The sequence below is a fragment of the Pelobates fuscus genome, chromosome 1 (assembly GCF_036172605.1).
Source record: "Pelobates fuscus isolate aPelFus1 chromosome 1, aPelFus1.pri, whole genome shotgun sequence".
Taxonomy (NCBI): Eukaryota; Metazoa; Chordata; class Amphibia; order Anura; family Pelobatidae; genus Pelobates; species Pelobates fuscus.
The window spans coordinates 271,710,441-271,726,688 of NC_086317.1; the positions used below are offsets into that span (position 1 = coordinate 271,710,441).

The window sequence follows — 16,248 nt, forward strand, 5'->3', positions numbered from 1 at the left end:
AGCTGAAGTTGAAGATAATCTTATTTGTGGTGCTTGAGGGTTCCTTTAATAATAAGTCACAATATACAATGATCACATCTGTCACCAGGTTTTCTATCTTCATACTAAATGTTGCTAAGATCTTTCAGTAACCCTTGGCATTGTGGGATATGTAGTTTTGTATTCAGAAGTAGCATAATTAATGAAAAGGCATGAATAAACAAATGGTAAAATTTAAAGGAACACTGTAGGGTCATGAACACAAACATGTATTCCAGAACTTATAGTGTTAAAACTACCATTTATCCTCCCGGCCCTCTCTTGTCACCCTAAATATAGCAAAATCTTACTTTTATTCATGTTTGCTGCTGCTGGCTATGCCCCTGATCTGCCTGCTTGGCTGACATCATCAGAAGTTGTGTTCTGAGCCAATCACAATGCTTTCACATAGGAAAGCATTGGATTGGCTAAGACTGTCAAGGAGGCAGATCAGGGGCAGAGCCAGCACAAGCCAAATGCCACCCTGGCATTTCTCATAGACATTCATTGAATCAATGCATCTCTGTGAGAAAAGTTCAGTGTCTCCATGTAGAGGGTGGATACACTGAATGTCATTACTGCTCCAGGGAGCACCTCTAGTAGCAAATTGACGAGTGACCAGTGGGGGTACCCCTAGGCTGTAATGTTAAAACCGATTTCTCTCTGAAAAAAACTGTGTTTACTGCAAATCCTGATGGGAACGAGTACCCTCACCAGAACAAATAAAATAAGCTGTAGTTGTTGACTACAGTGCCCCTTTAATAGTAGCAATAGCCATGGGGTTTCTGTTAGTACCTTACCAAACTTTAATGAATAGTCATGTCCTCTTCACAGGCTCCTCACAGAAAAACTTTAGTATAGTCTGTGAAAACATGTGTACTGACAGGACGAAGCACTTTCCCCCTGTGATGTGATCAAGCAGGAGTGGGTTTATAATTTGTAGATGAAGATTGTTTTCTTTTTAGTGAAACATTTTCCTTTTCCTTTAGGCAATAAATTGTTTCCATACGAAAGAGCAGACAACCAATCTTTGCCTGACAAAATAAATGCATAAGTGAAAATGATTTTTGACCATATTAGATTATTTTCTTATGTTTGCTTGTTAGAAAAAAATTAAAATAATAGTAGCTTATTTTTTTATTTGCATTGTAATAGTTATTTTGGAAAAAAGGGTTGCTTTGATAACATGCAAAATGTCAATTCTTACTCAGATTTATTTTGACAGAGAGTATGATATTTTTGCTTGTAACAAATGTAAAACCTGTTTTGTTTGCAGAGCCAAAGAAGTTGAGGTTCTAGAGCAGGAACTGCAGAAAGCCAGAGAGAATAAACAAAGAAAGCAGAGTCTTCTAGACCTTGGTACAGCTGTACTTCCTGTAAGTCTTGGTCATTTAAATGTAACAAGTATCTAAACTTATAGGAAATTGGTCACCACATAAAGCGTTGCTGATTAAGTTAAGAAAATAGTCTTTTTGCAGAGCCCTATTAACTTACCTGAACATGTGAATTCCTGCAACACCCCATTCATACCAATCAAGTTAAGCCAATTGAGCAGTGGCTTACACACAATCCATGGGGTCCCGGTGCGAAACTGATCCGTGGGCCCCCCTCCGTATTCCCCCTCCCCGACAGACACACACACACACACATAGACACATACAGACAGATACATACAGACACATACACACAGACACACACAAACAGACAGGCACACATATATACACATACATACCGACACACACACACACACACACATACATACATACAAACAGACAGGCACACATACACACGGTCAGACAGACAGACACACACACACATACAGTTAGGCATACATACAGACAGGCACACATACAGACATACATACATAATACATACATACACATACATACACACACACAACACACAAACATACAAACAGACAAACACACAGACATACAGGCAGACACACACACACAGACATACAGGCAAACACACACACACATACAGACACACACACACACAGATACATACACAGACAGGCACACATACAGACAGACACATACATACAAAGACATACATACAAACAGGCACACATACATACAGGCAGACACACACAGACACACACACAGACACACATACAGACACACAAATATATACAGACAGACAGGTACACAGACAGACACATACACACATACATACAAACACACACACACACACCCTCCTGTTTCCTACCTTTTAGGTGCAGGAGGGTGACTTTCCCTGGGGTCCAGTGGTGGCTCAGGTGGATGGGAGTCAGAGTTCCCACTCTGACTCCCTGTTCTTCCTCCTGCGTAGCTCTCAGTGATAGCTAGGAGGAGTGACGTGCAGACAGACACACACACACTTACAGACACACACACTTACAGACACACACACACACATTCACTTACAGACACACACACATTCACTTACAGACACACACACATACACACTTACAGACACATACACACATACACATTTCTCCCAACACTCACAAATTATTATTTTTTTAATTTTATTTTAAATCCACCCAGCCTCCCTGGGAGAGCTGGAGTGGATTACTTACCTGTCCAGTAGGGCTGCTGGGCGTGCAGGCAGGGGGCGGACAGGCAGAGTAGGCTGCAAGGGAGTTTTAATCTTCCTGCTCAGTTCCCTTGCGCGCCGCTTAGTGATGCTGGGAGCCGGAGTGACGTCATATTCCGGCTCCCGGCTTCATAAAGCGGCACGCGAGGGAGCTGAGCAGGAGGATTAAAGCTCCCTCACAGCCTACTCTGCCTGTCCGCCCCCTGCCTGTCAGGTGAGCATGCTCCCTCGCTGCCTGCTGCCTGCCTCGGGGGGGCTCAAAAATGGCCAGCTGGCCAGCTCTTGAGCCCTCCAGGACACGAGGCACACAAGGGATCTGCCTGGGCATTTGGGGGTGGCTTTTTTTGCCGCCCCCTGCAAAGTTCCGCTCAAGGCAGATGCCTTGTTTGCCTCGCGGAAGATACGTCCCTGTGCACAGGGTTACTGATTTGTAACCCCAGCTCCCAAGCAATAAAGGCAGCTTGTTACAGTCATGGGATGCCAGGGCTGGTATCTGGGCTGCCCCCTGTCAGTTAACCAGAAGTCCTCCAAAGAGCATAGGAAGGAGCCTGTGCATGGCTTTCCTGCTCTCCCGTAGACACCAGGGATTTGAAGTACACGAGATCAGAGTTTACACAGGTTTGCTCCAGCAGGATTGGTTACTTTGTGTGTATGTAAATTGTTTTTTTGTGTGTGTTACAATTTGTAAGTAAGTTACAGTGTGTATCAGTGAGAGTATGTGTCCATTCAGTGCAAGTCATCTGAATAAGGTAAAGATCTTGAAAATTGGATATTGAAATCTATTGTTCTGTGGGTATTTTGAGTTTATTGTTGAAATTGAACAGCTGTATTTAAATAATTAGATTAATTCAATATGAAGGATACATGCAGTAGTCATAAGAAGGATTTCAATTTAATTTTTGTAAGAAAAAGTTTTTTGTTTTTTTTTTAGTTGGTACATCTCATTGCGCTGGTCATTTGCAAAACAGACCATGACACAAAAAGTGTGGGAACCCCTGGCCTAACACATGCCAATCTTGACACGTGCCAAAAAAAGAGGTATCCCTGCCTGAAATGTAGATGCATGTGATCACAATGGTAGCCTCTCATAACAATTACATATCTATGTGAGTCTCCCGGTGACGAATACAAAGATGACTCACTTGTCACTTTGTCCAAGAGATGTATGCGGTACTTTCGCTGACCCTAATGCACGTTGCAATGGTGACATACCCTATACATCAGCTGTAGCAAAATGTTTAATATTGTGTACAAGTATTTAAAACCATTGGCTACTCTTCCAGATTTTAATATCAAAATGTTAATTAAAGGCACATTATAGGCACCCAGACCACTTCATCTCTATTAAGTAATCTGGGTGTCATGTCTCTGTAGTTTTGTCTCTGCAATGTAAATATTGCCATTCTACAGAAAAGGCACGTAAAACTTCTTTTAACTTCATTCAAGTGGGGGCTAGGGACCTAAACTTTCAACATTTGTTTTACAAAGACTATAGTTGTTCTATAAACACACAAATTGTGTGATTTGATTGATAGCTATGATCACTCTAATGGTGAGGGTTGAAAATTAAAAAAAAATTTGATTAGTAGACAAAATTTATCCGCTCCTTCCTGCCAAGGCCACAAATCTTTGACTGACAAACACACACTGACACACACACACTTGCCGCCCCCTAGAAAGTGCCGCCCAAGACAAATGCCTTGTTGGCCCTGGCTATAGCAATACATTAAAAAAGGTATAGATTACAACAACAAAAAATACCTTTTAATAGTTCTTTTCATGACCTAAAGCTAAAAGTATAGAGCATTCATATAATCCTGAGGCACCGTTATTGGATTTAGTACGTGTGAAAAGCAAAAATGTACAATAATTTATCATTGCTGACTGGTACTTAGCGTATCCCATGGACTGGCAAGGTAGGTATACCGATACATTGCCTGAAACCCTCAACAATGAAAAATAAAGACTTTAGTTCTCATTCTCTAAAAACATATTCCCTTGTTATTGCTATGCATGTTTAGGTAATTTCAAAGAGATCTCTACTGGAAACCTCTGAAGGCTTTTCTGATAGTAAGTTGTTGCGGCAGGACCCACCTGAAGCTGACTTCAAACGACTGTCACTGGAGATCGAAAAAGAAAGGTCAGTAATGTTTCAAAATGTCTCTCTTAGCAGAACTGTTAGGAAATACAGAAATGCTCCCACAATGGAAGCAATACTCAAACTCTTACAAAGGGAACCAAAGTGGTTAACTAGTTGATAGGTCGAGCGCTTGAAAGCACTTAAAGGAACACTCTGGGCACCAGTACAACTTTAATATATAAAAGTCGGCATAATAGTGATATAAAACACACTTATTCAATATCTTGCACACTCTATACGGGACAATATACAGCAAACATCAGAACTCCTAGAAATATGAACAAAGGAAATACAACATAGTGTTACACATTTAAAAGGCAAAAATTAAGATCAAATAAAAGAACCACTCCAAGCTCTCTATAAATTGCTAAAAGGTGCCCAATTCACAGACTATGGATAGAGAAAACAGCAGGACCCACATAGTGGTATATATAAAAAAATATTTATTTGACTAGCATAAAAATACTGATCAGGGACTTTTTGAAGCCAGGTAAAAGTGAGCACTTAAAAAATATCTATATTTATTGTAATCTGTAGTAACATAGTTACTATTAGAAGTAACCTTACCAGTGGTCAGTCCACAATGATCAACAATATAGCACTACATGTTCGGCATAGCAAAGCCTTCAACAAGGTGAAAACAGGTGTCCTCGATGTTTACATTGTCTGAAAAGTGGCACAGTATCTATGCACTAAACCACTTGAGTAACATGAAGTAGTTTTGGTACCTAGATTTAAGTCACACGTGAGCTCTGGACAGATTGGTTATGCTTGGTTTTATGTACTGTATAATGCCTTTTGCATGTACACAAAAAAAGAACAAAACAGAAATGCCTGTAAAACCTGTTTAAGGATTTTGCTTTGTGAGCAATGGGAGTATGAACCGCCAGAACTGGAGTATGTCTGTAAAGGGTGTCATATGTGTATTGTTTCTGTACCTATCTCTACACTTCTCAGTTTTTCCCATCACCTCCTTTCTTGAGCATATCTCATTACTCCAATTCCCAATCCCAGTACTGTTTGGAGAGTTTGAGAACACATCCCACAAATATTAATGGATCCGCGTACATAGATATTATATACAAAGTAATTTCTTGTACACAACACCCGATAGGTAAATTATTTCTTAAAAATGTCAGCCCTTTCATGCTTGCAGGTAGCAAATACAATGTAGTAAATGGAGATGTACCAATGCATAATGTTACTATTACTTGGCAACCTAACCTCATGTCATGTTTGTAGATTGGACTATATACAAAAGAGCATGCAGCTGGAAAAACAACTAACTGAACTCAAGTTAGAAATCCAAACTCTGAAGAAAGAGGACAGAACGCCAAGTGTTCTTTCCTTATGGAATGGAACCTTCAGTCCTCAAAATAAACCAAACAGAAATGTGAGTGATTTTGCAATATCAAACTTGAATGTTGGGGATTTTATTGAGTTGCTGTACACCTTTTAACACTTTCTCAGAACTGAATCTAATACCTAACGCAGTTGTTTCCAACTCAGTCCTCATAGCATACCAGGAGTCCGGTGTCACGCCAAGGGTGCATAACTCATTGTTGCACAATAGAATATTGCCACTTAATGTAATTTATGTAGTGCATATATGAATTGGCCACTTGGTTGCAAGGTCAGATGACAGAAGGGATAATGTAAATGGTATAGGAATGTGAAGGGGGGGCAGATGGTTTGCAACATGGATGGATCCTTTGATTAATCAAAGGCTATGCAGGGTGTGAGATTTTACACTTGTGATGCCCTGAATGTCTAGTTCCGATGTAAACTAGCTGACTTCAGCCATATGGCCTCTGCCTCGTAATTGATTAGTTAATTTCTTTGATATGTCTATGACCATTAGCCTTGTGTTCAAGTATCATATCCAAAATAAACACCAATATGTACTGACAGAATAATAATTAAGCCTCATTTTTATTACATTTCAAATGGGACAAGCACCATTTTCTAAACAAGCCCAAACATGATTGGCATACCTTAACCATGTGGGAAGGGATTGGGATGTCTGCTATATTGGGTCACAAGTAAGAAGTGTGACATATCTATGGAATGGAGAAATGGTAACAAATTCATAGATGCAAATATTATTTATGTGGCAAGTACAATAGAGGAGATAGAAGGAAAAGTTTATTTTAGGATTTATGTGGGTCTAGAACACAAGGGGGTGGTCACTTATTGTCTCTATAGATATGCCTTAACTCCACCTCTAGGCCAGGCTTGGTAATCCACAGGGTATATATCCAATGATACTGAAATGTGTATTGGACTTGCTTGGGGACCAGAATCTAATTCTGAGTGAGTCACCATCTTTCTTACCAGAGACTCCCTTGGGCAAAAGTTTTACTTTGAAAACCTGAGTAAGTGATTAAGTTATTTTATCTATTTTTTTTTTTAGATCTGTTGGTGTAAATAATGTGTTTATCATCTATTTTTTTGTATGCACTGTGACTATTTTTTGCTGATAATAAATATTCCTTTATTAAAGGGACACTCCAGTGCCATGAAAACAATCAGTTTTCCTGGCACTGCAGGTATCCTCTCACTCCCACCACCCATCCCATGTTGCTGAAGGGGTGAAAACCCCTTCAGTGACTTACCTGAGACCCCCGCCGATGTCCCTCGGCGGTGATTTCGGGTCCGCCCACGCTCTTTCCCCGCCGGACGAGGTCATGCGCGGCTGAATGCGGGGGAGACCTAACGCGCATGCGCGGTAATTCCACATTAGACCTCTCCATAGGAAAATGCTTTCCTATGGGGAATTGAGCGACGCTGGAGGTCCTCACACAGCATGAGGACGTCCAGGCATGCTCTAGCACAGAAAACCTGTGCTAGAAACCAGGAAGTGCCCTCTAGTGGCTGTCTAGTAGACAGCTACTAGAGTAGGAGTTAACCCTGCAATGTAATTATTGCAGTTTATGAAAACTGCAATATTTACAGCTGCAGGGTTAAAGGTAGTGGGAGTTGGCACCCAGACCACTCCAATGGGCAGAAGTGGTCTGGGTGCCTGGAGTGTCCCTTTAAGTTCTGCCTTTGTCTGGTTAAAGAATCACGTTACCTGAAGAGACTAATTAGTGTTTTGCAATTGCTTAAATATTGTGCTTAGTTGTTTTTGGTGTTTTTTTTTATTATCAAGTTACTTGGGGGACCAAGGCACCCCATTTATAAATAGTCTTGGTAGTGGCAGCATTAACCCCTTAAGGACACAACTTCTGGAATAAAAGGGAATCATGACGGAATATATCCGTCATCTGTCCTTAAGGGGTTAAAATAGTAATATTTATATTATTATGCTTAAGCGTGCGTGGTGTTGAGTGGGATTTTATCATTATCTCTGGTCTAATGCAGACAAATAGTGAAATTTAACCCTTTCACCACCACAACTACATCACGCACACTCTTGAAGTAGGGTGCGTTTGTGACATCCAGGATTTATGATTTACCCAAATCTTCTCCAGAGGAGGTTACTGAGAAAACAAAGACCATTTGTGTGCCTTGAGGAATGAGTATTGAACAAGTGACCTAGTATGTTGGGATGGACTAAATGGCAGGACATATGCCCATCTGAACATCTCAACCAATGACATTATGGGCACTCATAACTCCCAACATTGGGGAGTATGAGATCGGGACATGTGGGTAAGCCCTGTGGGGCTGTTGCCAGTGACATGGCTTGTGTCACTTTTCACGCTTATAATAGGCAAGCCGTCATAGAAAAGGGATGGCCCTCACACTAACGGAGCCTGTATGCATAATCCCCAACAAACAGGAACTTGCAGAGAAAATTGCTCTCTGAAGGATCCTAGAGCCTGTTGACAGCACAAGCTAATCTAATGATGTGCTGGCACTGTGTTGCCCGAGAAGTGTTCCCTGGTGTCAGTTGAGAGACACAACCACTTGAGAGACACAACAAAACTAAATCTGGATTGGATAGGACCACAAAAGCAGGACTGTTGGTAGGCCTGTGCACTGCACTATACAAATAGAAAGGGTTAGGTCTCTTTTCCAATGTGCATGACAGGATTCAATGCTGAATGCCTCAACAGTCCTGCTATATATAAGTATGAAAATAAAAAAGTGCTAAACTGTTCTTATGAGAATTCTTATAAGCAGGTCATTTCTTCCCATTGAAAAAAGAAGGCACAGGCCTGTGCCACCTATATACTGTGAAATCTGGATATTAAAAGCTACATTGGAAAGGAACAATAGCAACCACTGATCTGTTTCATAGTTATCATAACTTTGTTTCCCCCAAGGGCTCTAACTGGATGCTGGCAGATGAACAGGTATTCAGAGGTTCTGGCAATACTTCTCCTCTGTACCCAGTGAGTACTGTCCGAAGCTGTCCAGACCCAGACAGGCGTTACTATAGTACTCCAAGTCAACCAGTGCACACCATGATGTTCAGTAACAGTCTTGGCAGAAGGACAGAACGGAGTGCTAGGCAGGTAATGAAAAGCCAGCTGACTGCCATTCTTATTTTATTATGGTCATACTGCATATGTAAGACACACATGTACTACCAGTCTGCAAGGTGTATTGCCAGTTTTATGTTATTGATTTCATGCAGTATGAAAAAACAACTGTACCAAATTAATTGCTATCACATAATTAATACAGATTAAATTTCTACCCCTGATGTAACATAGTAAGAACTAACTCCAATACATTTTGGGTAGGCATATCAAACCAATGTGGACCATAACTGCTAACAAAGAACTAGTAAAATGGTACCAACCTCATGTATTTCTGTGTATTTTCTTTAGGTTGGCCCGTATGAATTAGATGTTATATACATCTGAATGCTGATGACTATCCTTTATCTGGTAAGTTAATGTGTGATAGTTTATGTGCAGTTAAGCTAGTATGGTTATTTTGTCTATAGTAAGGTAAGATACTGCAATGCGAAAGAGGTATAAAAATATTTTCTAACATCCATATACCTTTTATTTGTATACCAGAATATTATATTGGACAAAATGCAGGTCATCGTAATCAATTTTCTACCGTTTGTGAGTAACAAAAGTATTTGTATTCTTCCAGGGCCATTTATGCTCCAAGGACTTGGGTACCAGTATTATGGTTTGGTGACTTTTCGATGTGTACGTGGTACATGGACATGATGTAACTCAAGTTGATTACATTCACACTGACTGTGTCGAGTAGCAATTGCAGAGGCAGCTAAATTATACAGCCCATCACTACTCCATATGTCTAATTATCACAGTCAATTTTCCTTTAGCATGGGCACTAGCCATGATTTAACCACTACCACTTATGTGCTACATGGTCGTCATCCAGGAATGTTTTTATGCTTGCAAAGATCTATGGACATCCATTTTATCTTATTTTTTTTTTACAAAATTCTATAGATAACATGCAGGCACAAACCATGTTGGTACTTATATGTGGATTTAATGTGGCATTTATGCATATGTGGTCTTATAGCGACAATAATAAGCTGCAGAACGATGAAAGACAAGGACTAAAACTTATTGGAGTGAGAAGATGCCTGCAGTACAAGCTGTGATAGATCATTACCAGGCAGGATACTGGATGCTCACTATGGGTTAAAGACATCAGTTAGTCATCAACTCCAATGGATTTTCAACCATGCACTAAATATGACAACTGTTTACATTAATCCATTAAATTGCATTTAGCTATCTAAAATGGGACTATAAAAAAAAACAAAAACCAATCACTGTAATTTCTCCACTGGTAACAGATGTAAATACTTTCAAATACCCTGAAATTAGTCAACAATCTGCACTTCTTCATCAGTTTTTTTCAATCCAGATTTATTGTGCCACCCTACAGAGCCAAATATGTGTCACTGTTTACACAGCTTTAAGACTGATCTATACATAGTTACATTAAATTACAAAAATAATGTGAGCAATATATGAAGCTTCTTTCCACAGATAGGGCAGATAAGACAAAATGTAAATATGTTTATGTAAATCGGGTCTGCACTACAGTAATAAATTGCAGTGTTAACTAACAGTTCAAGCCTTTAGCCATATGCAAGCTTTATCGATATCTTGATCTTGTGGTAGTAAGGTTCTTGCCATTTATTTACATTTCTGCTGCACTCAATCTAATACAGCACAGTCATGCTTGTAATAAAAGCTCAGTGGGGTTTATGCATAAAAATTGTCACACCTGCTTTCACATTTGTGCCAGTGTTGTGCAAAATGCTCCATTTTATTATGAAGAAAACGGTTACTCCACCTACTCAAAAAAATTCCCATTTTGTATTTTTGAAATTTATATATTTTTTAATTCTTTTTTTTTCCCGTACATAGATAATGCATGACATATTGGCTCGCATTGCCACACCAGCTGTTGCCAGCATTTCAACATACATAGAAGAACATTTGTTTGGCATGAATAATGTTGCACTTTTTTTTTTTTTATTCTTTTTATTGTGCAAAGAATGACATACAAGCTTGAGATGCTACGACTGCAGTAACAAGCATAATATGAACATACATCGAAATATAGTGCCATGGCATATGAGTAAATTGCACATTTTTATGGGTATAATTTGCAGGCTGAGAGAGTACAAGCTTAAAGAATAGTTCACTTTTGAGATAGCTGTAAGCGAAACATGTCAAGTGGAGATTAAGGATTGCCTACAAGGACTGGTTTTATTTATACACTGTGTGCAGAATTATTAGGCAAATTAGTATTTTGACCACATCATCCTCTTTATGCATGTTGTCTTAATCCAAGCTGTATAGGCTCGAAAGCCTACTACCAATTAAGCATATTAGGTGATGTGCATCTCTGTAATGAGAAGGGGTGTGGTCTAATGACATCAACACCCTATATCAGGTGTGCATAATTATTAGGCAACTTCCTTTCCTTTGGCAAAATGGGTCAAAATAAGGACTTGACAGGCTCAGAAAAGTCAAAAATAGTGAGATATCTTGCAGAGGGATGCAGCACTCTTAAAATTGCAAAGCTTCTGAAGCGTGATCATCGAACAATCAAGCGTTTCATTCAAAATAGTCAACAGGGTCGCAAGAAGCGTGTGGAGAAACCAAGGCGCAAAATAACTGCCCATGAACTGAGAAAAGTCAAGCGTGCAGCTGCCAAGATGCCACTTGCCACCAGTTTGGCCATATTTCAGATCTGCAACATCACTGGAGTGCCCAAAAGCACAAGGTGTGCAATACTCAGAGACATGGCCAAGGTAAGAAAGGCTGAAAGACGACCACCACTGAACAAGACACACAAGCTGAAACGTCAAGACTGGGCCAAGAAATATCTCAAGACTGATTTTTCTAAGGTTTCATGGACTGATGAAATGAGAGTGAGTCTTGATGGGCCAGATGGATGGATTGGTAAAGGGCAGAGAGCTCCAGTCCGACTCAGACGCCAGCAAGGTGGAGGTGGAGTACTGGTTTGGGCCGGTATCATCAAAGATGAGCTTGTGGGGCCTTTTCGGGTTGAGGATGGAGTCAAGCTCAACTCCCAGTCCTACTGCCAGTTTCTGGAAGACACCTTCTTCAAGCAGTGGTACAGGAAGAAGTCTGCATCCTTCAAGAAAAACATGATTTTCATGCAGGACAATGCTCCATCACACGCGTCCAAGTACTCCACAGCGTGGCTGGCAAGAAAGGGTATAAAAGAAGAAAATCTAATGACATGGCCTCCTTGTTCACCTGATCTGAACCCCATTGAGAACCTGTGGTCCATCATCAAATGTGAGATTTACAAGGAGGGAAAACAGTACACCTCTCTGAACAGTGTCTGGGAGGCTGTGGTTGCTGCTGCATCCAATGTTGATGGTGAACAGATCAAAACACTTACAGAATCCATGCATGGCAGGCTTTTGAGTGTCCTTGCAAAGAAAGGTGGCTATATTGGTCACTGATTTGTTTTTGTTATGTTTTTGAATGTCAGAAATGTATATTTGTGAATGTTGAGATGTTATATTGGTTTCACTGGTAAAAATAAATAATTGAAATGGCTATATATTTGTTTTTTGTTAAGTTGCCTAATAATTATGCACAGTAATAGTCACCTGCACACACAGATATCCCCCTAAAATTGCTATAACTAAAAACAAACTAAAAACTACTTCCAAAAATATTCAGCTTTGATATTAATGAGTTTTTTGGGTTCATTGAGAACATGGTTGTTGTTCAATAATAAAATTAATCCTCAAAAATACAACTTGCCTAATAATTCTGCACTCCCTGTAATTCTTTTTACTATATAGTTCACTTTTAAATAGTTTTATTCATTCTGTTTATTAATAAAGATTCTGTTTTAATACCCAGTCACTCTTGAGCTCCTTATACTCTCACCATCACTCTGCTGTTCCGGATCTACATATATCCCTAGGTGGGGATTGTTCCACCTAAAGCTCCATACACTAGAGCAGGTCATTGCTCTAGCAAATGTAAGTAGGTCAAATATTATTTAGTTATCCTACTTTTACATACGTACTGTACCATTGGTATACATCCTTATTTTTTTTCATATAATGAACCGCACTACCTTGGCAATCTGATACCAGCAAAAAGAAAGCCTTAGATGGGGATTGTTCTGTCCAAGCTCCTAAAATAGAGCTTTTTAAGCTCTGGAAAACATGAGTGCCCCTTTGGAATATTTTTTTATCACCATATTATTCATAACATACTGCACTATCATTGTACTTTTATTTCCCTTTTTTTTTAAAGAGTAAGACACATAATTGCGAAATCTGCTGCTACCTGTGTATGTATGATTTTATTATAATAATTCTTAGCGCTGTCCACCTAATTTACTAGCTTGTTTTAAAGAATAGTAAGGCAGAGCATAAACCATGGTATATGCTAAGTAGGAGTTAAGTAAAAAAGAAAAACGTACAAGATATTCATAGTATAACATGCTCAATGGCGTACTTAGGGGGGGGGGCGGTCCGCCCGAGGTGCCATCAGGCAGGGGGGTGCCACCAGGGCTGGCCAGGCTTGTAGTTCAGTGAGCTGTGTGGCTGCACTGGGTTCCATAGCAGCAGGGGCGCCGGGCAGCCGACACAGCTCACACGCAGGGGCTGGCAGCAGGAGCTCTGCACAGAGATTTGGGGGCGGAGCCAAGCCGGACGTGGGGGCGGAGCTAAATGCAGCCTCATACTGCTGCACACAGAGGGGAAGCAGGAAGGAGTCCCTGCTTCCCCAACTACAGCACAGGAGTGAGAGGGACTGAATCCACTCCTCCTCCAGCCCAAGCTTACTGTAAGTGAGAGAGTGTGTGCTGTGTGTAACTGTGATTGTGACGGTCTTTGACTGTGTGTGTGTGTAACTGTGATTGTGACTGTCTTTGACTGTGTGTGTGATTGTTTGCCTGTGTGTGTGTGTGTGACTGCCTGTGATTGTCTGTGTGACTGTGTGTGTGTATGTCTGCCTGTGATTGTCTGTATGACTGTGTGTGATTGTCTGTGTGACTCTGTGTGTGTGATTGTCTGCCTGTGTGTGTGAGCGACTGTCTGTGACTGTGTGTGTAAGTGACTGTCTGCCTCTGATTGTGTGTGTGACTGCCTGTGATTGTCTGTGTGACTGTGTGTGTGATAGTCTGCCTGTGTGTGTGACTGTCTGCCTGTGATTGTGGTTGTGTGTGTGACTGTATGATTGTGTGTGTGTGTGACTCTCTGCCTCTGATTGTGTGTGCGTGACTGTCTGTGATTTTGTTCTGTGTATGTGTGACTGTCTGCCTGTGATTCGGTGTGTGACTGTCTGTGACTGACTGCCTGTGATTGTGGGTGGGTGACTGTCTGTGACTGTGTTGTGTGTATGTGTGACTGTCTGCATGTTTGACTGTCTGCCTGTAACTGTGTGTGAGTGACTGTGTGTGGGACTGTGTGCATCTGACTGTGTCTGACAGTCTTCGCCCTACAGTGAGCCGGCAGCCAGGATATGATGTCATAGCGGCCTCGGCGTCATTACAGGGCATGCGATGGACCTGTGCAGAAAGAGCACAGAGATCCCAGCAGCAACCACTGACCACCAGGGACTGAGGATCCACTCCAGCCCTTCTAGAGCAAGGTAGGAAGGCTGGGTGGACCTCTTAATTATTAAATGTGTGTATGTATGTAATGTTTGTGTGTGTATGTGATTGTTTGAGTATATCTGGGATTATGTGTATCGCTGCATATGTGTTTAGTAGATAACTCCCTTATTTCCTGTCCTTAAATATTGCAATCCCACATAAGGATAACAAATAAGGGATTTATCTACTAAACAACTGAAAATAAGAAAAGGGCGTTTTTAAAAAATCCTTTAGCTGTTTAGTAGATCATTCCCTGAATTGGTGCCCGTATGTGAGATTTCCACATTTAAAGATACCAAATGAGGGTGCTGTTTAGCAGATAGCACCTTATTTGGTGTCCTTAAATATGGCAATCCCACAAAGGATAGCAAATAGAGGAGTTATCTGCTAAACAAAGATTGAAATTAAGAGGTGTCAGCCAGCCCACAACATGAAATCTGGGTGGCTAATGTGAATTATATGCAAATGTGTAGTCAGATGCCAGCATGCAGGCATCAGACAGCCAATGGCAGCATATTACCCCATCCCCTAGTGAGAAGTTTTACTGCTCCCCCTCCCCCTCCTGTTTTGACTGTGGTATCTTATGTGCCCCCCCATATATATTGTTCCTAGAGTCGCCACGATGTCTGCATGTGTATCTGTGTGTGACTGTGTTTGTGTGTATATGTATCTGCATGTGTGTATGTGTATATGTGCAGACATAAAAAAATCTCTCCAACACTACACACAAATATACTCATACATTTCAACGTTAACACTACATACAAACCCCACCATTATATATAACCATACCACTGCATTCAAATACCACACAACACACAAATGCATGCTTGCATTCAAACGCCAACACTACATACAAACACACCGCTACATTCACTCACATATACTCCATACAAAAACATGCATACATTTAAACACACAAACACTGCTTAGTGCTAAATACATATAAACTTTTTTTTTTTGTTTTTATATTTAAAGTTGAGGGGGGGTGTGTGTGCCAAAAATAGGACCCGCCCCGGGTGTCAAATGCTCTAGGTACGCCCCTGAACATGCTAGTAATAAAACAGGCGATAAAATGCCACTGGGTATATGTCACTAAAGAGATTTAGGTGATTAGGAATATGGGAATCCCTGTATTATGTATAAAACCATATGGCAGGTGGTTGCCTACACAGAGGCTTATAATTCAGAGCGGGTGCATGACAGTATAAGGCATGTGGTTGTCTGCGCAGAGGCCTGTAAATCAAAGCGGGTGCATATCTGTATATCACAAGCTTGCATACATTTATTTAATTTTACATGTATCTGGCGCAGTAAATAGTTTAGGATTATAAATGGTAATGCGCAGCTATGTTATGTGAGGTATGCTAAAACCATGTCTGTCATGTGAGTCTTTTCAGTGCAGGCAATTTATCTTATCGCTTTTACTTGTATGTAGCGCAAGTATTGGTCGC

The 16,248-nt window shown here is 40.6% G+C and overlaps 1 protein-coding gene across 2 annotated transcripts in view; it reads left to right on the plus strand.

Annotated features, from left to right (window-relative positions):
- LOC134612852 (merlin-like) overlaps positions 1-11,000 on the plus strand; it is a 71,389-nt gene extending 60,389 nt beyond the window's left edge. The window contains exons 14-19 of one of the 2 annotated variants that reach the window (XM_063457305.1): positions 1,295-1,394; positions 4,620-4,738; positions 5,981-6,131; positions 9,010-9,201; positions 9,520-9,579; positions 9,797-11,000. In XM_063457305.1, coding sequence (XP_063313375.1) covers positions 1,295-1,394; positions 4,620-4,738; positions 5,981-6,131; positions 9,010-9,201; positions 9,520-9,555 — 598 coding nt within the window. In that variant the 3' untranslated portion in view covers positions 9,556-9,579; positions 9,797-11,000. The remainder of the gene's footprint in view (positions 1-1,294; positions 1,395-4,619; positions 4,739-5,980; positions 6,132-9,009; positions 9,202-9,519; positions 9,580-9,796) is intronic. The other variant, XM_063457313.1, reaches the window with a different exon arrangement.
- The last annotated feature ends 5,248 nt before the right edge of the window (positions 11,001-16,248 follow it).